Genomic DNA, 22,087 nt, shown 5'->3' with positions numbered 1-22,087 from the left:
TAAGTTTGCACGCTGTGGGTGTAGACCCCCCACCCCCCGTCTTGCCCATCGAATCCACGCAGCCCGGCAGGAGCCTCCGCTGCAGGCGGCAGAGGGACACGCAGCTCGGAGGCCGCGTGCTCCCCCCGCCCCAGCCCCCCGCCCCTGCCCCAGGGCTCCCCCACCCAGGGCCTTCGCTGCGTGAAGGGCTGGGCCCCCCCAGCATCAAGGCACTTAACCCACGCTGGGGTGGGGGTGGGGGGTTTCTCTTCCGTGACAGACTTAGACACACTTAGAAAAAAATGAGAGGGTGTTAATAATCGAGAAGCCCGTTCGTAAGCAGAGCAGCTCCTCGCGTTCCCTTCTCGCCTGCCCGCCTCCTGGTGAGCCGCTCTGTACTGGGGCCCGGCGGAGCGCTTCCTGTGTCAGGACATCGGGGCGGGATGGGGGCGCAGAGCCTGGAAAGCCTGGCCCCGCTCCCTAGCATGCAGGTCCTGGCCCCGGGAGCCAGCGGGCCATTGAGTTTCCGGAGGAAGCCTCGGCGCTTGGAGCTGCGCTGGAAGCAGATGGCCTCTGCTGGCTGGGGTGGCACCCCCCGGGCAGACGCCCTCTTCCACAGAAGGCGGCAGGGCACTAGAGCCGCTGGAGCCGCGGGGTGGTCATCAGAGCTCATTCCAGAGAGCATAAACATACGTCCCACATGCTAACCTGCTTCCAGAAGCAATACTTTTTCAATGAAATTGAATTGCCGAGTCAGTTGTGTTCTCTGGCTCCCAAATCAATTTCTCCCTAAAATCCCCCTGGCTAAGGGTGGCGGAGCAGTGCCCTGTGACGGGCCCTACAGCTTCCGGGCTCTTCCCCGCGGCCAGTGCACACAGGAGCGTCGTGCCAGTCAGTGCCCAGGCAAAGGTTCTGAACTGAAAGGAGGAGGAAATCGTTAAATGATGCCTTTTTGAATCATTCTTTTAAAGACAGTTGTGCTGTGAGTTTTTATGCCAGGCTTCAAAACTAGGAGCATTTTCTGTTTTTATGATGTTTGAAGTTTTTATAAAGTGTAATAGAGGAGATAATCCGGGATCCTGAATGCCAAAAGCATTGGAACAGAATTGTTGTAAATGGATGTTTTTTAAACACCCACCTTATTTTTTGACCACTGTAATGTTTAAAAGAGTGGCTTACTAAGCAGAAGGTTGGCACAAGCTGCCGAGCTGTGAATGTCAGGTGAGAGCCAGCAGCCTTGGCTGATTTCACAGCAGGCCTGTTGGTGGCCAGGAGTGGGGACAGTGGCTCCAGGACATTGCCGTGACTCAGCTAAGAGCTGCTTGAAGGGATTAGCTTGCAGTGGTGCCTTCTGTGTGCAGTACGTGTGTATGTGGACGTGTGTGCACAGTACGCATATGCTTGTACTTGACCAGAAGTATATAAAATGCCTTTTTTAGACTTAATACAACTAAACTCTAGGAATATTAATCTATTAATCTGCAGCAAATCAGCTCCAACCTTGTACTAGTGTGATGGCTGTAGGAAGTTTGGAAACTGCAGGAACATAAAAAGGAAGAAAAGTTACCCCACAGAAACCCCTTTCTGGTGGTGTGACTCGGGCCAGGAACGGCACTTCCAAGAGCCTCAGTTTCCTCATCACAAACTCAGGACCACATGGCCTGGTGGCGTGTGTGGTGGGGAGCCGGCCTCAGCCGCCCTGCGGTGGCGGGAGTGCCCAGCCCAGGGCGCACGCAGAGGGGACAGCCTCAGCTCGCTTCACGGCACTCGGTGACAGACCGTAACGTAGCTGGAGACACTGTGAACATGCGTGTGTGTGCGTGTCGCCGACAGCTCCCGACTGGCTCTCTTTACTCTGCAGCGTGTACGTGGGTTCACATGCTCTGTCTTCTCAGCTGGTCTTATTCTCTCAAAACGCTGCCAGATGCTTGTTTTTGTTTCTCTCTGTGCTAAGGGAATTGACTCTCCCTCAAGAGGTGGTTAATCAGAGAAAGGGGCTTGTGTAGTTTAAAACTGGTTCTAAAGTATATACAATTACTACATATTTCTCTAATTATAAAAAAAAAAGAAAGTACTAATTTACTAAATCCCCGTTCCTTCTGCAAGGGGGGAGCCACCTTCCCCTGTTGCTTTGCAGTGGGGGTGCCCGGTGAACGTGGCCGCTTGGTCCTGGAGCTGGGGCACCAGGCGTCACGTGTGTGTGCTTTTTTGCAGGTGGTGATGGCCCTGCTCAAATACTGGCCAAAGACTCACAGTCCAAAAGAAGTAATGTTCTTAAATGAACTAGAAGAAATTTTAGATGTTATTGAGCCATCGGAATTTGTGAAGATCATGGAGCCTCTCTTCAGGCAGTTAGCCAAATGTGTTTCCAGTCCACATTTCCAGGTACGCGGGGCTGGAAAGGCGTTTGGTTGTCTCGGTGTGCTTATTCTGGGAGTGATGGGTGCCGCTGTTTGGCTGCTCGTGTTCTGCTGCTCATTTAATTTAAAGGCAAAATTCAAGTTTTTACCTAAATTGTACTTGAAAATAAACTTTTAATTCTGCACAATGTCCTTCAGCATCTGGTCCCCGCCACTGAACGTGTGTTTTTCAGTTGTCCTGTTCGCGATCTTCCCTGGTAGAGAAGCCTTACTTCCCGTAGCCGAGCCACCAGCAGCTGACACACAGCCCCTTGGCTCTGGCGTTCTCTCCCTTCCACTCTCCTGTTTCTGGTACCTGTATAAACACGCCTGTCCTTACCCATCGTCAGTGCTGGACCTCATCCCTTCCCACTTTGCCCCAAGTCCCCCCCGAGCCCCCTGAGCCCCCCATGCCCGCGCTGGCTCCTGCCGCTCCCCAGGTCACCCCCACGGCCTCCCCAGCCGCCCACTTGCAGGAGGGGCCGGCCTCAGCCCTGTCTGTCGGCAGGAAGTCCCCGTGAATCCCCATGAGCAGAGTGAGGTCCAGGTACCCAGCGAGCAAGGCCCCGCGGCCTCCGGCAGGAGAGAGAAGGCGAGGCGGCCCTGCCCTGTGACCCAAGCGGCCGGGGCTGCCCCGGAGGTGTGCACCCACTGTCAGAAATGCAGCCGGAGCCGCTTCACTGCGAGCCTGGCTGGTCAGGAAAAGGCCACGGGATGGGGGGCCTCTGAGCTGGGCCTTTGCGGATGCTGTAAAACCAGCCGAGTTGAGACAGGAAAGCACGGCAGTGACAGCAAAGCCAGGATTCCTGTTGGCTGACACACGGCACGCCCGGCGGGGGCAGGAGGGAGGCAGCTGCTGCGGCCACAGACCCTCCAGTGCAGGTGCAAGGTTCTCTTGTCAGATTCCTGTACGGTTTTCACACCAGGAGCTGGGACACGTACAGCACATGTTCACCTCTAGGAAAGGGAAATTTCAGAAACGTGTATCGTTACCTAGACCCTGCGGGGGCCGCAGCCCAGGCTTGATGGGAGTCAGAGGTGGGACCCGGAGGGCCGAGAGGCGATGGCGTCACTGCAGGCTTCCTGCGACTCGCAGCTCCTCCCGCAAACAAAAATAGCCACCGATACGGGTGGCGATGTCCCGTCCGCGAGAGGACACGACATGTGCCTGCTCAGTGAAAGCGCGTGGTGGGAAAACGAGGAGGAGGAGCAGTCCCGGCGGGTGAGCTCAGCGTGGTGAGAACGCTCCTTGCAGACCTCCATCCTCACAGAGCGGGGCTGATCCGCAGTCCCTGCCTCCCACGGGCCGCCCCACGCGGCCAGGGCGCAGCGGGGCGGAGGGGCAGGCCTTCGGGCGGGGGCTGCAGGTCCGGGTCGAGCGCTCCCGCCCGCCTGCCTTCCCTGGCACGGACCCGCGCCCCCCTGCTCTGCTCTCAGCCTCCCCCTCCTTTCCTCACGCACACCTGGGCCCATCTTGGCGTCTGCTTCTTGGAGGACCCAGCTCAGCACTAAGCACATTCCAGGGTCTTTACTAGTTGGCACGTGAGGCCAGTTCACTCCTAATTTGGGGATTTTTTTAAAATTTTAGATCTTTTTGCCATCAAAAATCTTTGCTGTTCAAAACTCAAATGCTTTACGTATTTTAAGCTTCCACTTTCTAATTCAGTCTTGAAGTGTTACCCCTAAATACATTTGTGGACTAACAGATGCTTTTTAAAATACAAGGTATTGAACTCTTGGATAAGAATTACGTCTCCTAGAAGCTATTAATGCTGCTGTCTCCTTCTCTAAAAGTTCATCCTGTGTATTCTTGTACCTGTCCTTCCCCTTTCCCTTCCGCTAATTCACCCCAGCTCTGCAAAGCTCCTCGCAGCTCACCTCCTCTGGGAAGTCTTCCCTGATTCCTACGCCTGTACAGACTCAGGCCCCACCCACCCTTGTCTCATCGCATCCCGTCCCTGTCCTGACCAGCACACTGTGCTGTGACCTCCGGGTCTGTCTCTCCCCCTAGGTTGGAAGCTTCTGGTGGAAGAAACACCCCGCTGCTAAGAGCCTAACAATGCTAGTAGCCGTGTAACCATTGTCCGCTTTTCAGGGGTGGTGGCAGCGTTGCACATACCTGGGCCATCCTTGGTCCCTCCTCCTGGGAGAGGGCTTGCCCAGACACTCACAGGCGCCCTGTCTTCAGGGCCACGTCAGACTCTCACCTGTGCTTGTGTGTGTGGAGAACACGTGTGTGGCCGCGCTGTGACAGTTGCCGCCTCTAGGTGGAGGGATGGGGGTGTTGGTTAGTCTAGTCTTTCAGCTTTTGGTGTGTTTGAAAAATTCAGTAATGAACATGGAGAAAGCCCTTGCAGGGTTTCCCACCTCGCCCAGGGTGAGGTTTGCCTCCGAGGCTTCAGCAGGCCCGTGGGCACCCTCGGGGGCCTCAGCACCTCCTCTGTCCTCGGGGGCCGCGCTCGTGAAGGAAGCCACGGTCCCCCACATTCCTGTGGTCCTGGACCCCCTCCGCGTGCCTCCACCGTGTTACGTATCAGCGGCCTGTGAGCCGTCTCCTCCCCTGGAGTACAAGCCCCGTGAGCCGGGACCTCGCCCGGGCACGTCACGCGGGCATCGGCCTGGTGAGCCACTGTGCCCAGCGCTCCAGCCCCGCGTAGATGGGGAACGACGCGGACTCGGGTGTGGGGTGTCCTGCCTCTTCGTCTGAGGCCACTCAGGGCTGGTCGAGCGTGTCTGGGCTCGTGGGAGTAGCGCTGGCTCGGTGCTGCAGCTGGTTCGCTGTCCTGGTGGAGGGTTAGCGCTGAGGACGGGCCTGGCGGGTTAGCGCCGCCGCAGCAGCAGTCCCCTGTCTTCCAGGTGGCCGAGCGCGCCCTGTACTACTGGAACAACGAGTACATCATGAGCCTCATCAGCGACAACGCAGCCAAGATCCTGCCCATCATGTTTCCGTCCTTGTACCGCAACTCGAAGACCCACTGGAACAAGTAAGAAGGGACCGGCAGGCCTTTTCTCACAATTTTTTAACGTTGCCTATTTTGTTGGTACCTTGGATCGATTAGAATTGAAATCCACATTTTAATTATCAGTTAGTAAATGAAGCTGCCTTGTTTCTTTTGGGACCTAGAATTAAGTAGACTTGTGGGTTCCATTGTGGCCTTTTATTTTGCCCCCAGCACGGAGGTGCGTTTGCTCACCTCGGCCCTGCCGATGCGGGGCAGCTGCTCCACACCCCTGAAAGAGCCCCTAAGATGCCCTCTGCGGCCACTGCCTCCAGAAGGAGAGTCTGAGCAGGGGGCCCAGAGCAGCCTCAGGGGCCTCCCACACCCGCGTCTCCCTCTCTCCGTGGTCCTCTCACTTGAGGAGGGCAGACACTGATTTACTGGGTGAGGGTCTTCTCAAGCTGTTATAGGAAGACTGTTGGTTTGGGGGCCATGTGGGTTTTGAATACTGAGTTGGTACTAGTGGTATTTGAATAAACATCAGAGTTTATTCAGAGTTCTGCTTTTTTCCCTCCTTTCACTTCTTTCCCTCTTAGATTGTAGCCATTAAATCAGAAACAAAAACAGGAAAAGCTGAGCTGGTAGTGAGTCCTACGCCAGCATCTCACAGGGACTCCAAGCCTGGGGGGAGCTAGCGTCCCCCCCACAGTCCACAGCTGCCCGGTGCGGGCTCCTGGTGCCGCGCTCCCCGGCTGGTGCTGCAGCTCAGCCGCCCCCACCCGTTCACTGGGCCTACCCACTGCAGGGCGCAGCCCACCTGGGCCAGCCCGTGGGCACAGAGCCAGCCAGCTCCCTGAACCCTGAGCGTTGGCTGGCCGATATGGGCAGAATAGCAGAGGATCGAGGGCGCGGGCTCTGGGGCCACAGCAGCTGAGTGGCCCTAGCAGGGCAGGTGGCTCGGCCGGGGCCCTCATTGGAGGAATGAAGAGCGTGAGGGCACCCACCTGCCGGTTTTGTCAGGAAGGTTGATTAAGATGGTGTCACAGAGGGCCCGGCTTTGCAGTGCCCTTCACCTTGGAAAGGTGGAGATAAAGTGACAGACATATGTATAAGGCACCGGCCCAGAACAGACACCCAGTGACCGGCGCCAGCAGCCCTGTGGTCATCGAGCAGTCGGATGCTTTGGCCGCCGCAGGACAAGGAGAAGCAGCAGCGGGCACTGGAGGGCATAGCGGTGACAGAGGGAACATGGTTGTCAGGATGTCAGCTTCCGATGACCGTGTCTCTGTCACATTCGTTTTCGGGGAGCTCGGGAGGTGATAACAGAGGCCTGGAGTTGAAGCCTCGTTTCTGCGTGTGCTCTAGTGTCACATGAAGGCTCATACTGTTCAGGAACTGATCTTAAATTCCTGCCAGTGCAGAGAACGAAACATTCTTTTAAGTGTTTTCTAAATGTGATTTTGGTTTTGTTACAAAGTGGATGAAAAAGTAGTTATGATTTGAAAATGGGTTAAGTTTGTATTAGGCTTGTTTTATGGTGATCTCACTTTTTACCTTCCAAAGCTCTACTTTGGCATTATTAAAATTAATTTTTCTGTTCTCAGTGAATAAAATTGAGAGGAACTGAAGATTTTATTTCTCTTAATAAAATAAATAAAATAAAGGGAAATAAAATCCTTCTATTATTGTCCTCCATCTAATTATGTTTGTCTTAATTATATTTGTTCGGGTTTCAGCGTTTTTTATTCAGTTTCCGAGTCAGAGGGCTTTGGCTGCTGTGGAGCAGGACAGTCAGCGGGAGGCCCGAGCACTTAGCCGGGAGCAGCTGGGAGGGGACATCCCCGGGCCCAGGGCGGGCCCCAGAAAGCAGACAGCAGCTCCTAAAGCCTGGAAACCTGATGAGATGGGGGACCCCGGAGATGGCCGGATAGATTTGGAGAGGAAGGAGACTGGGGAAGCGGGAGTAGGAGTGACGGAGCCCCCGAGTTCAGCGTGAAGCTTTCTTTCCAGGACGATACACGGCTTGATCTATAACGCACTGAAACTCTTCATGGAGATGAACCAAAAACTCTTTGACGACTGCACCCAGCAGTTCAAAGCAGAGAAACTGAAGTAAGTTGCTCATTTCAAAAAGTACTGTGCCAAGGGGTTTTTTCGTTAGTCTTGAATAAGCCCCTTCCATTATTTTATCCTAAGAAGTTATTCTTCACTTTAAAGCAAAGCTGGTCCCCTTGTACTCGGAAAGCAAGTTAGAACTTCATTGTAGGACTCACATTCAGCGGCCACGTGTGTAGAGCTAGCTCCTCTCTCCCTTAGGCCACTGGTTTAATCAGTATTGCAGAAAGTGCATTTGGGATCAAGAATTTAACACTCAGAATTTCTTCTTCTCATGGACACCACAGGCTGGAAGCAAGTTTCATGTTTCTGAGACAGGAACTCGAGTCCTGTCCGGCTGGGTTTGTTTGAGGGAGCAGAGTCTTCGATCCGCCACAGCTTTATTGCCCATCATGCCAGTCTGTGCAAACCTGGGGCCTCTGCTCCCCTGGCCTCGGGCACCCCCGTACCCACACGTGACCGCCGCAGGTCTGGGTGCTGGGACGCCTGGCACCCCTTCACAGGCAGGCACGGGCTGGGGGCGGATTTTACTCTGCACTCGTCACCTGAAACCGGCCAAGGTAGCTAAGCCTTGAATGAGCATAATCCAAGATGCAGTGTGTGCACACGCACTTGTTCTTTCCTTAGACACGCGTGTGCGCGCTCGCTCGATGCCAGCCCCGTGCTAGTCGCTGGCAAGTCCTTGCCTCTGGAGTTCATGTTCTGGGAGTGTGGGGAGAGCAGGCAGCGAGATGCAAGCAAGTGGAATACGGAGCGTGTGGGGGGACGGTGGGTGGAGCAGAGAGGGCGCGGGCAGACGCGGGGGCCGGACCCGCAGACCTGCAGGCTGAGCAGTGCCTTCCCGCCGCAGCGCCGGATGCAGGTTCAGGTGCGACACTCTCGCACGGTGAGCCCTCCCCTCAGGAGGGCAGAGCAGGGGACACTGGCTCCACTGGAAAAATAGATAGGACTTGGATCCAGGTTACGTGGTTGCTGGCATCCACGTGGCTGGGTGCCGGCTCCGGCTGTCGTTCTGATCGTCCGGGACGTGCCAGCCTCTGTCACAGTCGCCTGGTCCCGGGAAGACACGCCTGAAAGGAGCAGGGCGGAGATAGAGAGTTTAAAGCCTTTGCTCTGAACCTGGGTTGGTGTTTTCGTTCTGGTCTTCACTGCACGTGCACTGCAATCCCTGCCTTGGGCGGGAACATGGGACTCAGACGGAAAAGGGCGGGAGAGCGGTGGGTGGCGTTGCTGAGGCGTCGGTCATTTTTCCCCTGTAATGTCTTCTTGAACATGATTCATTTCTCTAATATAAACGACATTTTACTATTTTTCAGAGAGAAGCTAAAAATGAAAGAACGAGAAGAAGCGTGGGTTAAAATAGAAAATCTAGCCAAAGCCAACCCCCAGGTACTGAAAAAGAGAGTAACATGAACGTGTTCAGGGTGTTACGTGGAAGTTTGCATAAGATAGGAATGTGGCTTCATCCCAGGAGGTGAGGGAAGTCGATCCCACTAACGTTGTATATGAAAATACCTGCAATAAAAAATGCTTTTCAACTTTGTAACCCTCCTTTTGTACAAGTACTTATTTTGCCCCACAAAAAGCTTTTACCACAGAATTGACATTCTTTGCTTTTTTAAATAAGATACGAATCTTATCAGGATACTGTGGTAAAAAGGAAACCAGGATATAATCTCAATTTTTGGACCAAGATTGTAATTTACTTTATCTCACAAATGTCATAAATGCTGTAGCTCAAACAATATCTCCCTTTGTTTTTAATATCAAATTTATTCTTAAAGGGAATTAGATTTGAAGTAGATTGAGTGTGAAGTTGATGTCCTCCTTCCTAAAACGGGGTTTCTGTCAGCTCAGCCTCTGTTGTGAAAAACTGCGTGAATTCTGCCACGTGCACAAATAATCCCTTTTTTCACCCTGGCCAGGAGGTCCCAGTGGTGTGCTAGCAAGCTGATGGAAGTGATCACATCTTCTGGAGCTGCCCACAGTTAAACGTTTCCTAAATAGTATTAACTCTTGGGCTGCCCCCCAGGACTGCTGCATTTTGGGCTGGTTTCTGCGCTGTGGTGTTTGGTTTTACGTACACTGACCTAAACACTGCAAACGATTCTGTTGTTCTGTGCTCCCGTCTGAGAAGCACGGTGCTGCTCGGTGAAGATCGCGTCTGAATCTTTGCTACACTAAGAATGTTCCAGCATCCTCCAACTCCCCACCAAAAAAGATATTTTACTTTGTAAGGAGAACCACTTAGCTACCCCCCAAATCCTAAAAGGCCCAGTTGGGCAAGCCAGGTTGTAAATGCTGTGTTGGTTTTGATAAGAGGTGTACTGTGTCGTGGTTGTTTTCTTTGTCAGTATGTCAGTTTTTAAATCTGACATGTAAGAAAAAGTGATACATGAATATGAAATTAAAAGTATATATTTTTCTGTATAATAGCATATTGTTTTGTATTCCCTTTGATAAAGCTGCAATCAAGAGAGTTAAAAATAGAAAAATTAATAAATGACCATCTTAATATTGTGTATCCTTGATACCACCTAAATCAAGCAGCCTGCATTTTTCTAACAATATTTATGCCTGCTCCTACAGAGAAATGCTGTCTTAAGGTTACTGTCTGAAACTGTGCAGAACTTGTTTTAGGTAGGAACTGGAGGAAATCTGCTTTAAAGAATAGAATTTATCTTGAAAGTGAGGCTGCAGTCCCGTCATTTGTTGTAAAACGTAAGAAAGCCAAGCTCCTGGCCCAGGTCGGGGGTCCAGGCCCTGCCTGCCGTCGCCCGAGAGCCTTGCTTTGTTCCCAACGGCACCTGGGCCCGGGCGGGAGGGCTCATGGCACCCGTCCTCCGGCAGAAGCAGCACCTTTGAAAATCGCTGAAGTGTATAGAGGTCAGAGGGTCAGATGTCACTTCTGTTATGTAGAATATGGAAAGAACCTCATGAAACAGTCAGGTGAAACATCTCCGTTACAGGTGAGGAAGAGCTGGCCACGGTCTTAACAGAAGCGGCCCTGTTTCAGAGTGTGCCGTGACAGTGTCCTTCTGGAATGTCCGCTGTCTCTCTTTTCCCTTTTTTCTGGACCTCTCCTGAGTCCTCCTGTGTGACTTTTCCCTTCCTTCCAGCCACTCTCATTCCCAGTGTCTGATAACCGCGTGGGCTGCTGGTTTTCGCCCACACCCACGTCCTGTGTTGCCAGCAGCCCTGGCTTCCGGCACGTGCTGTCCGCGTGCTCCAGGACACACCGCAGTGCTGCTTGAACGGAGAACACTCCGTGGCTGCTGTCTCAGAGCTGGGGGCCACTGCCTTGGTTCTTGCCTTTCATTCTCTGGAAAACTTTTCTAGATTCTAGTCACTGTTTATCAAGGAAAAAAAAACTTTTGTGGACAATACAATTTTTTCATGATTAGGTAAAGATAATAGTTGGGTTTCTGAAACTTGATTTTCCATCTCAAATGTTTACTGACGTATATCTTTCTGATGTTCACCCTGTTTTTTTAGAAACCAAATGTTTTATCGATCCGAAGGCGTTAAAGCACGTCCCCACTTGGGCCTGTTGTGGACTTGGGGAAGCTGGTGCTGCTTTCAGAGTTTCCAGTCTTGTCCGTTTCAGCAGTGGCAGCAGCTTTATTGGGATTTTTGAGTGTTGTGCACAGTTGAGTTTTTAAGAATCGTTGAATATTGAAGATTTCTAATATAAATGCATTTTTCGTAATCTACCCAAAGAGGCCATGCTGCATTCTGCTGCTTATTTCCCCTGGCTTCGCTGGGAATCCTGCAAAATGGAGGCCCGGCGTTTGTGGGGTTAAAGGTGGCTGGCTCGTGCGTCTTCCTTTCCAGGACAGGGTCCTGGCCGGGTGTCGCTGCTGGGGGAGCCGCCTTCCTTCTCCTGCTCCAGATCCAGCCCCGGGGGCAGGTTTTCCCCTAGTGAGGATGCCGCCCTGCCTGTACCACTGAGTAACGTTCGCTTTGCCGTGAACAGCTCTTGGCGTCCTTGTTTGCAAGCACACCCCTCTGCCCTGGGAGCAGTGCACGCTGGGGCTGGCGAGCCTCTAGCAGGTGCCGTCGGCAGGGCCTGTGGAAAGCGTCTGCTTTTCTCTTGGAGCAGCCAAAGACCAAAGTGTTGGTTGAAACCCTCCCACACTCTGCTTCCCACATGTTGCAGTTCTTTGTGCTTCTGTCCCCCAGCAGCCTGGCCCCGGCACCAGCTAAGTTCTGAATCCCGCGGGCTGCCAGGGATGCAGGAAGGAGAGCGAGTCACCGGCTTGCGGTCCCTTAGGGGAGCCAGACGGAGGCTGTTGGATTCGGCTCTGATAGTCGCCTTCGAGTGGGGTGCTGGAGGTGACGGGAGCCCGGCTCACGTCCTGGAAGAGAGACACGTGAGGAAAGAACGAGAGTAGGGCTGGGCTGTCGTCGAGGCTCAGCTCAGCACGGGGGGCTCAACCAGCCCGAATTGGGGGTGCTCCCAGCAGGAGCGTAGGAGCCACACGTCATCAGCCCCAGGGAAGGATCTGGTGTGGTCTGTGGCAGGGACAGAGCTGGAGAGAGCGCAGGGAACCTTTGGGTTCTATCCCAGAAAACGTGAGTAGAAGTCAAAGGGCCGTCGATCGCAGTGTGGCCAAGTCAGGTTTGCATTTTAAAAGCTCTTTGTGGCAGCGACATGGAGGAGATGCTGGGGGCCTTGGGGTGCGACTTGGGGGTGGAGGCAGTGGGCACTCATGGGATCGGGCAGCCCATTTTCAGATACTGCGCTTGGGGGGGCCCCAGAGTTCCGAGGAGTGTGAGAAGGGGCCAGGGGGCCCGAGACAAGCAGGGAGAGGCTGATGTCTTGAAGCTGAGGGGGGCCAGTCTCAGGAAGGAGTGTGTTGGGGTGCTCCTGCCACGACGGGTGGAGCAGGGCACAAACCACAACCTGGCCCAGCAGACGGAGCAGCTGAGAACCCCGGTGCCTGCGGCTGCGTCCGCAAGGCGAGAGCTGAGACCAGACCAGGATGAGCTGAGCAGGTGGGGGCAGGTGGGGGTGAGCGTTGAGCCCTTCTCCTGGGGAGGGCAGGGAGCTCTGGGCAGGCGAGCCTCCTACTGAGGCAGGATGGGGCAGGACGAGGTGGAGGCAGGAGGTGGGGTGCGGCTGCTGGCTCGGGGACCCCAGGGCACCTCAGTTAGGTGAGGATCCTGGTCGGCCCGCACAGGTGTGATGAACCTGGAACAGTGGCAGCTGCCAGCGGCTGCTTGGAGGCTCCTTCCTTCCCCGACTCCCCCTCACGGCTGCTTCCCATACCCCTCGCTCTGAGATTGCAGCACCTCTGTGTGGTGTTACCCCAGTTTATGTTCATGGAAACAGAAAGCCAATGGAGCTCAGTCACGCATCCGCAAAACCGGAATCTGGCCTGCCCGGAGCACTGGGCGGGCTGCCCTGGGGGTAGGGGTGGGAGCGGATGGGCAGTGTGTGCGCTAGCCTAGCAGTGTCGGCGCCTCGGCACAGGGGACACTGAGTTTGCAGGCGCGCCCGTCTCCCCGGCACCGCCAGTCGCCAGATTGCAGACAGAGAATGCTGGCTTTGGATTAAGCCAGGTTGCGTGAGGGTGTGGACGAAAGGGTCTGATCAGCGATGGGATTTACGCAAGTCCGGAAAAGAACTAAAGCGAGGAGCCGGGGTCCGGGGGGGAGAAGGGAGAGTGGGGCAGCCTCCTTGACCAGCACGACGCGTCGTAGCGGCCGGTGGACGGGAGGGACCGCGCGGCTGGCCGGCTGTGGGCAGGGGGCGGCAGGCTCATGGGACTCGCGTCCAGGGGCGGGCCGGGGAGGAGATCGGGCCTGGTTTTCTCCCCCAGCCCCAGAGCTCCCTGCACGGGGGAGAAGACGCAGTTGTCTGGTTTTCAGAAGGCTCCAGGGAGCCCGGGATGCAGCAGCCATGGGCGAGTCCGCTCACCACGGGGCTGGGGGCGCCAGCGGCCGGGACGAGGGGCCCGGAGCCTCCAGGGCGCCTCACAGACCGTGCCCGCACTTTGCATTCCAGTACGCAGTGTATAGTCGAGCCAGCGCCGCCAGCATCCCGGTTGCTATGGAGAGAGAGGGGCCTTTGCTGGAAGATGTGCAGATGCTGAGAAAGACAGTGAGCGAGGAGGCTCGCCAGGTAAAGCTGGGAGCCAGGGGGGAGGCCCCCTCCAGACCTGCCTGAGGCGCGCAGATAACGTTAGCTGGTGACGTGGCACACACCGGTGCTTTCTGCCGAAGCCAAAATTAAAATTTGTACTTTATCCATAGATTAACTGGAGACAGTTTCTAAAGATTTAGTATGTGCCTGTGATTTTTCTGTTTACTGAACTGTTTTTAAACATTTTCATGTGAATATATTATTTTGTCTTGGAGTGAGGCTCAAACTGGTCAACAGAGACAGGAGAGAGCCAGTTTTGTTTGGGGGCAGGGGAGAGGGTGGCCGCAGGAACCAGCTGTTGCACTTGCAGTTTTGCTGTTTGCTGAACTGTTCTTTAAACGTTAACTTGAGCAAAACCAAAAGCTTTGCAGCAGTATCTCGCCACCCTTTTCCCCTTTGCCTCCCTCTGACTTTGTTCTGGCCCAGAGATGCTCCCGTTTAGTCTTCGTAGCAGTTGCGGCCCCTGGGACTCCCCTCGCAGGCTCCTGCTCTGCCTTCCCCTGCTCATGTTGCTCCCGGGGCCGGCTGGGGGGCTGCGTGCTGGGCCCCGCGCTCACCCACAGAGAGCCGCTGTGCTTGTGCCGCTTCCTGGGCTGCACGGGGTGGCTGGCGAGGCCTTGTGTTTTCAGGGAGCCTTCCACCGCCACGCTTCCCGAGCACGCCGTCCAGCCTTCACCACTCCAGCCCTGTCATCCTCCGTGCGGCAGAGGCCCTTTAGGCTTGGAAGCCACTGGGCTCTTTAGCCAGTAAGGATCCCCACAGACTTCTGGCAATAAAATTCTGAAATCTGAAAGGTTAAAGTGGCTACATTCATTAAATAAACATTTATAAATAACATAAAAAAGAGAAAAAGAAAAGTGGCTGGGCCCCAGGCAGGTGTTTGAACTACCCCCGCCGTGGCAGGTGCACCGTGCGCTCGGCGCAGACGGCTCGTCCACAGAGTGCCACTCGGAGAGCCATCAAGCAGAGTTCTGTTTTGTTTTGTTTTTTTTTCAGTCTTTTTGTTTTAAGTGGAGTTGCTCGTGCCCCCCACTTCGCCCGGCAAAGGAGCACAGTCCTGTCCTGCGCTCCCCGTGTTGCGGCCACGGGCCCAGGTCAGACGTGCTGGGGTCCGGGACACATCCCGGGGTCCCACGGCTTAGTGTCGGAAGAGACTGTAAAACGTTTCATTCATAGTGTTCACTATTGACTGTATATACTGAAGTGATAAATGTCAGCTGTATTCTGCTGAGTATAGTATTGAAATTAATTCACCCTTTTCTACTTTTTTAATGTGGCTTCTAGAAAACGTGGAATTCTATCCATAGCTGGAATTCTGTCTCATTTTGCCAGTGCTAGTCTAGACTCTCAGATTCCGCGGAAGGCAAGGCCTCCGCCTGCCCTGGTTGAGATGAAAAATAAGTGAACGAAGTCTTCTTTCAGTTCATCAGTGTGAAAATGCTAAAATCCAGTGGAAAAATTCAACGTACTTTGAGTGAACATCAATAACTTGTTTTTTAATCGATCCAGTTGAGCCCCCTGCTTTCTTCATAATTAATAGCAATGAATGTATTTAATCAAAAATATGAAAATCCTTCTAAATTCTCCATTCTATTGGTAAGGATGTTAATTTTCCATCTCATCTCGATAATTTTTTTTCACCTGGAATGGAAGTTAAAGTCATCCCTTTTTATTACCATTTTTATTTTACTGCTTAAAATAAGTTTCCTAAGGAAATGAGAACTCGTTGCCTGCAGAGAGTTGGCAGGAAATCAGCCAGTGCCCCTCTTGCAAATAAGCCTGCGTGTGAGTCTGTCGTCACTTGGCAGTTTTTATGTCACTTGGGCTGTGCGAGTTGGAAAGAAAGTTGGTGTTTTACAGGCAGATTCTCATGCATCCAATCTTTTAGGGTTGGGGAACTTTTTCTTTTGGGTACATCCTTTGACCTAGGTCAGAGTTAGAGCTGGGAGAGGACTGCTCTGCCCCAGTTGTAATAAATGTGCAAATGGCAGGCGCAGTCCGGTTCAGGCCCTGCTCTGTGGGAGAGGAAGACCTTGGTCGAGATTAAGGACACAAACCAAACAGCCTTCTTATCCCGAGTACAGCTGAGCACCCCCCGGCTGCCCGGGTCTGCCCCGGCCCCTGGGAGAGGGCCGCCCGGTGGGTGACGGCAGAGGCCATCCCCGTGCTCAGCTGCTCGCCGAGAGACTCCTCGGCCGTGCCCAGGGCTCCTCAAGGCTGAGGTTCTGCGTCACTGGCCTTCTTACGGGGATACCCCACCCTTCCCTTAGGTTTCTATGGCCCACGTTCTAGGGTCTCCCCAGATTAGTAGATCGAGTTAACACACTCAGAGTCCCAGCAGGCTTTGCTTTTTTTTCTTTCTTTCTTTTTTTTTTAAGAAATTGACAAGCTGATTCTAAAACCCGTATAGAAATTCCAAGGATCTAGAAAAGCAAAAACAACTCTGAGAAAAGAACCAAGGCTTTTCTATACTTCAGGTCTAATACTACCCTTTCAAGACTTACATTTTTCTGGGGTCAGTCTAGTTTTTTCCCCAATTCTCAACCTACCTAGATGAAGGTTATTTATGAAGTGCTGTCTCTTAGATGTAATATGTGAAATAACAGGCCCTTCATAATTTTAAAACATATAGAGTCATCTTGCTGAAATTCACAAGGACACTGTTAAAGCAAGTACAGCAAGATGTAGGAAGAATTTACATCCGTAATTTGGAGACGAAATTGGTATAAGAAGTTATAGGTAAAAATTTGCACTAAGCTTTTTGGATGTTATATTCAGAATTTGAATACCTTCAATATCTTTTAAAAAAATTTTTAGCTAATTTTATTTTTACAAAATAACTCCAGATTCCTTTAACGTGATTTGAATGTGGGGACAGGATGGGAATGGGAGGCAGTTAATAGTATCTCAAAAGAACAGGGAGCGAGCCAGGCCTCTAGTGCTCGGGGAACATAGTTGGCTCAACTTCTGTGGAGAGATTCAACTGCGTATTTCCTGGTCAGAACCATTATTTAGCTTTCTTTTGAGAAACTCATGTAACCCCTTCAGAGCTCCCAAAGAAAACTAGTGATTTTCATGTGAAGAACATTTGCGTCAGAGACATTTAAAACATGTACAATTCTCATTTTGACAGTTGGTCGGGAGAAAAGCAGTATCAACCGCGCAAGTAAGGAAGGTGTAGGAAGTCGAGAAGTGGGAAGTGAAGGTATTTGTTATTAAATATGTAAAGTATACGTAAGGCTTTTTTTATGTAGGAAAAGAATTGACAAGTTAATGTTGTGTATATGAAGTATTTTCCCTTTTCCATGTCATTCCAGCTTGTGATGTTCAAGACAAAATTAAAGAAATCTGGTCCCTTAAGTTCTGGTTCATTCTACTCTAAATTAAGAGTAAAGTTTGCGTTCACTCCTATAGATAGGAGGAAGACTTGCAGCCTTCTGTGCCCATCAGACTTTGGGACTGCCCGTGGGCTGCCAGCTGGAGGCTCCCCCCGCCCCGGCCCCATGTCAGCCCTGCACCCTCCGCCGGGCATTCCTCACCGGGACCATCACCCGCATGGCATCTCATGCTTCCCTGGCTCCTGTTTTTCTGATTCCCACCCCCGTGCTTTGTAGAATTCTCTCCACTTTACACACTGATTTGAAATGCCCGAGCAGAGGAGCTCAGATACAGTCATCACAGTTTCTGCTCCTCCAGAAGCTCTGATGTCATGTTTGTTTTCTAAATTTGCTTTTATCAGTCCCACCTCCAAGGTTTTTTATTATTACCTTTTTCTATTAAAAAGCTGTTTTCTTCTCTTTGGAATGCCTGTTTCAGCAGTAATTAAATGTTTCAAGTATATGAAAGTCTTGGTTTTGTTTTGCTTTGTTTTGTTTTGTTTTGTTTTGTTTTACAGATAAGTATAGAGTGGACATAAAATGCAGGGTAGAATTTTACCTCTGAGCTTTCTCATGGTTGAAGGCAAACATGCTTTGCAGAAAACGGCAGCACTCCTTACGCACATGGCAGGGGCAGCCCCCAACCTGCAGCACCCCCTCCTGTGGCTGTTCCCCTAACACCACGTTATGCTGGTTTCCAGGATCAGAAATCAAAATCCCTGCCTGTGCCATAAATGAATACTGATACTCAGATAACATGTCTACACCCGACCGAAAGGATGGCACAGCAAAATTCTGTTTAAACCTTGGCATTATTGCTCTTCTCATAGATAAAGTTGCAAAAAACCCTGCTAAGGAATATTTAGCTCTGCAGAAATGTGAACTTTTCATTTATGACCTCTGCAGTTCTTTGACTTTTTCATTAAAGCAAAGAAAAACACGTTTCCCTATACCAGTTAGATGTCTGGAAACTGTGAAGAGTTGTTGCATTGTTATTTTGGCTATCAATTGATTGACCTAAAAAATTTTTTTTTCTGGTGAATGTGTGTTCACCGCCACAGAAGTGACTTTCTCTCAGTACCCTCTTCTTTTTTGATAGAGATACTGAGCAGAAAGGAAGACTTGATTCTGGCTAAGGAACTTTCACCCCAGAAGGTTTCTAACTCACTGGTGGTCTTCCGGTGTACACGTTGCGTTTGGATGATTGAGAGGGCTTCATGTTTTATTACAGAATACAGCGCTAACCTCATCACCCCTGCTTTTTAACTGAATGACTTGCTTAGCGTGGTCCGTGGAAGTGCCCGCTGGGGTGTGCCTGCCCCTCAGATCTGGACCCCCAGTCTCTGCAGACACAGGTTCCTAAATCCTTGCACAAAAATGGGATTCATTGCATTTCTGTTAGAAAAGCAAAACCCACATTTCCCAAACTTCAAGAAGAGAATGGAGTGAAGAGTCTTACTTCTCACCCTCAATATTAGACATTTTCACATACATAATGAGTTTTTCCAAGTGTTGGAGCTTTCAGTGTCACTTTAAGTATCCTTTTTTGAATTTGAAATGTAAGATCCTGTATTGTTTTTAAGTCCAGTTTAAATATATCTTTTTAATTCATCCTTTTTGTTGACCTCCAAGGGAAAGCAGACTTTGTGAAATGCTTCAGTAATGGATAAAGCCATAAAATGGCTCTGGTAATTTTCAATGAAATTAGGGTATATTTAAGGCATTTATTAAAACCAGTGAATTCTGCAAAATAGAGATGGTGAATATCCTGTACCGAAAACCTACACAGGGTGGAACACCAAAATGCCAGGATTCCACACAGCTCTGCACCCCGTCCCGAGAGGGTTCAGAAGGACCAGATGTGTTAGGTGAACACCAAGTGCCCCTTCCAGGCGAGAAGTGCGCCTCTTTCCCCACAGCAGGGGGGAGCCCAGGACATGTGGGGTGACCCGGGGCTCCTCGAGAGCCTCTGTGTCCTTGGGCATGAGCGAGCCCCTTTCCCGGGAGCTGGGTGTCCGGCCAACTCGGTTGCCTTTTTAATTCCAGGCACAGAAGGAAGAGAGGAAGGACCGTGCCGTTGTGCGCCGCAAGGCCGAGCTGCCCCAGGACCCCCACGCCAGGAAGGCCTTGGAAGCCCCGAGCGGCGCCGGCGAGCTGCTCTCCCGGGACGGCCAGTAGCCCCCAGAGGACCGCACGGCGGGGAGGCTGCTGCCCTCCTGGATTCTGTAGGAAACATCCTTGTTGTGCCACGCAAATCCGTTAGGCTCGAGGTCAGAGCTTTCTCCACCCCAGCTGTGTGGAACCACGTCCCCCGTCCGCCCGCGATGAGGAGCCCCGACAGTGGAGGTGGCAGGGGGCGCGGGGGCCTGGCCTGGCAGCCTCGCCACGAGGTCAGCCCTAGGCAGGCACCCCGCTCGCCACCTTCACGCCCCCCGAAATACTCACACTAGTGGTTCTGTGACAGGAGCAATGTTTTTCAAATCAAAGGAACACTTTAAAAAGTATTACAAGTTTTTAAAGACTTTACAGCCGTGAAATCGTTTCCCCGTGATCGTTAGGCCGGTAGGCCCTTTGGTTTGGGTTTTGGTTTCCTCTCAACGAGATGGTTCTTTGCTTTCATGTTCTAACACAGCTTACTGAAAAAGTAACACGACAATCCTCAGCCACTGTCATTTTCTCAGGCATTTCTTTCCTTTCGTTAATGACGCGACTACATGACCTACTTCTTTACGTGTCTCTAAAGCCATATTCCGAAGTCTGTGGCCCAGCCCAGGATTCCAGGAGTAAGCCGGTAGAGGACGTGGATTTAATAAGAGCTTTCCCAGTCAACCTTGACTGGAATTGGAATTAAGAAATTGTGTGTTCATATTTTTATTTGCAGAACTTTTTTTTCTTTATTTAGGCATTGTTGCCCTTTAAAACCGGTCTTATTTAATAAAATGAATCTCTCAGAATTCCGTAACTTGTAGAAAGTTAGAATGAGGTCTTTTTGAGTTAAACTGGTTTTTGACGTAATGCAGACTGCAGCTGCCTCTCGGCCCCGCTGGCCGGCCACTGCCGCCACGCTCCCCTGTCCCTTCGCCACGCTGTGTGGCCCACGGAACTTGGAGGAAGCCCTGGCCAGGGCACTCCAGAGGAATCTTTTTCTGTTGAAAAGAGCACACACGTTATAAACACCTCATAAGTAAAGTACAATATCGAAGTTTCCATTGATCTTCAAATGCTGCTATTTCACAAACTTATTTGCATGTTTGTATTGAGCTTTTTGTTTTAGATGGAATAGCACGAGGAGAAAACCTTTACACTTAGTGCTTTGTCTATTTTTTTCTCTCAGGGTGGCCAGTATTTTGACTTATTTATCCTGCTTGAAAGCTGTTTGAAATGTGCACTGCTATTCTGAACAAGTGATTCTGTTTCTTTTGTCTCTGGCATAAGATTATATAACTTAGGGTTAAATGTCTCAATGCATAAAAGATAAGATGCGGCTTCTTTTCAGATCTGTCTTTTTATCTAGGTCTCCTGTATCCATTAATTATTGTGGGAAGCAGACATAGCTGTGCAGCCCCACGGCGCTGCCAGTTGGTTTCATTTAAATCCATCGACAATGCTTATTTCCTGTGTCTCGGAGGAAAATCACTTTGGGGGAGGGGATTAATTGTGTTTCAAGCAAGAACAAGTACTAAATTAAAAGATTGCCCCATCTTCAAGTGGAAGAGTCCATTCTGTGAGAAGAAACACTTCCTGAGAAACTTGACAAGTATCTATCCATTTTACCATTATGAAATCTATAATTTAAAAAAGTTTAGATGCCTTCTCCTTTTGAGGGAAAAAGGGTGCTTTTTATTGTATAAAGCTGCGTCTTCTGTATTTTGATACACCATTGTTTGAACTTCCATCTTTAGCTGATAGATTCTCAAAAAACCTTGATTCTGGATGTTCAGTATGTTTGTGAGAGAGGTTTCTATAAAGAATCTCTTTTTGCCCTAGGGAAGGAAGCAAAATATCAATGTTTGTTTGATTGTGTGAAACTCAACGTATAAGAACATCTTTTTGTCTAGTTTTTATTTCTGCTCTTTATTGAAGACAAACATTCACCAAAAAAAAAAAAAAAAAAAGTTTTCAGAGAAACTAATTTTCTTTGGCAAGGGTATTATTACTTAATACTTTGGCTTATTAAAGTTTCCTTAGTTAGTACTTGGATTCCCTGTGCTAACTGTTCAACTTATATAGATTACTATATAGATGCGCTGTTTATTCTGTACCAAACTGATTTCAAAAGTACTACATTGAAAATATACTGGTAATTTGGTGACTGTTTTTCTTCATGAAGTTCTCCGTTGGCATCTTCACATTTTCCAGACTGTATCTGTACATCAGAAGTGTCACTATTCCAAGTGTCTTTTTAGTGTGGCTTTAGTATGGCTTCCTTTTAATATTGTACATACATTGTATCTTTGTTTTATGGTAATAAGTAATAAAAATGTAGACTTCATATTTTGTACAAAATGTCCTCTGTACAGAATAAAAAAGTTCATAGAAACAGCAAAAATAGGTAAGTGGCACAATTATTTTTCTTTAGAATATATCTGTAACTTTATGCTTTAGTGAAATGTTAAGTAGCTACATATTTTTTAACATTTTGTAATTTGAAAATTTTTGTTTTGACATTGTTTATGAAGACAAACTTCATATACTTGCCACTTAATATGCTCTTTTATCTAAATTTAAACATTCTAAAAATGGTGTATTATATGGACTAAATAAAGACCATGTGAATTTTATTACTCATGAAGCTAAACTTAGCCGTGGTGTTGGGCAGGCTGGTTCTGCTCCTCCCCAAGCTGCTGTCGGGTTTGGAGCCAGCCGCACCTGGGGATACCAGCCGGGGACGGGAGGCAGGGATTCTCTCTTCCCCAAGTGTCCGAGTGCCCGCTACCCTGTGAGCCACCCATCAGGTCTCTCCAGGGTGTTCTGTGAACAAATGTTTGACATCTTTAATGGAAAGAAGTAGACGTGACGTTTTTATAGACCACTTCTCTTTTCTTGAGTAGGTAAAGGTGAATCAGAATACAACTTAAAGAAACTGAGTTATTTGAGCCTTAATTATGATGCTTTAAAAAGTTCTTGCAG

The 22,087-nt window shown here is 50.5% G+C and overlaps 1 protein-coding gene across 10 annotated transcripts in view; it reads left to right on the top strand.

Annotated features, from left to right (window-relative positions):
- PPP2R5C (protein phosphatase 2 regulatory subunit B'gamma) overlaps window positions 1-21,738 on the top strand; it is a 157,409-nt gene extending 135,671 nt beyond the window's left edge. For 2 of the 10 annotated variants that reach the window (XM_037831853.1, XM_037831847.1), the window contains exons 9-14: window positions 2,194-2,364; window positions 5,235-5,362; window positions 7,328-7,429; window positions 8,749-8,821; window positions 13,443-13,559; window positions 19,004-19,135. In XM_037831853.1, the coding sequence (XP_037687781.1) occupies window positions 2,194-2,364; window positions 5,235-5,362; window positions 7,328-7,429; window positions 8,749-8,821; window positions 13,443-13,559; window positions 19,004-19,135 (723 nt within the window). Of the gene's footprint in view, window positions 1-2,193; window positions 2,365-5,234; window positions 5,363-7,327; window positions 7,430-8,748; window positions 8,822-9,357; window positions 9,858-13,442; window positions 13,560-16,713; window positions 16,786-19,003 lie in introns of those variants that run through there. The other 8 variants (XM_037831846.1, XM_037831851.1, XM_037831845.1 and 5 more) reach the window with 7 other exon arrangements.
- Window positions 21,739-22,087: the final 349 nt, after the last annotated feature.

The sequence above is a fragment of the Choloepus didactylus genome, chromosome 4 (genome assembly GCF_015220235.1).
Source record: "Choloepus didactylus isolate mChoDid1 chromosome 4, mChoDid1.pri, whole genome shotgun sequence".
In the NCBI taxonomy this organism is placed as follows: domain Eukaryota; kingdom Metazoa; phylum Chordata; class Mammalia; order Pilosa; family Megalonychidae; genus Choloepus; species Choloepus didactylus.
This window is presented reverse-complemented; position numbering and strand designations above follow the sequence as displayed.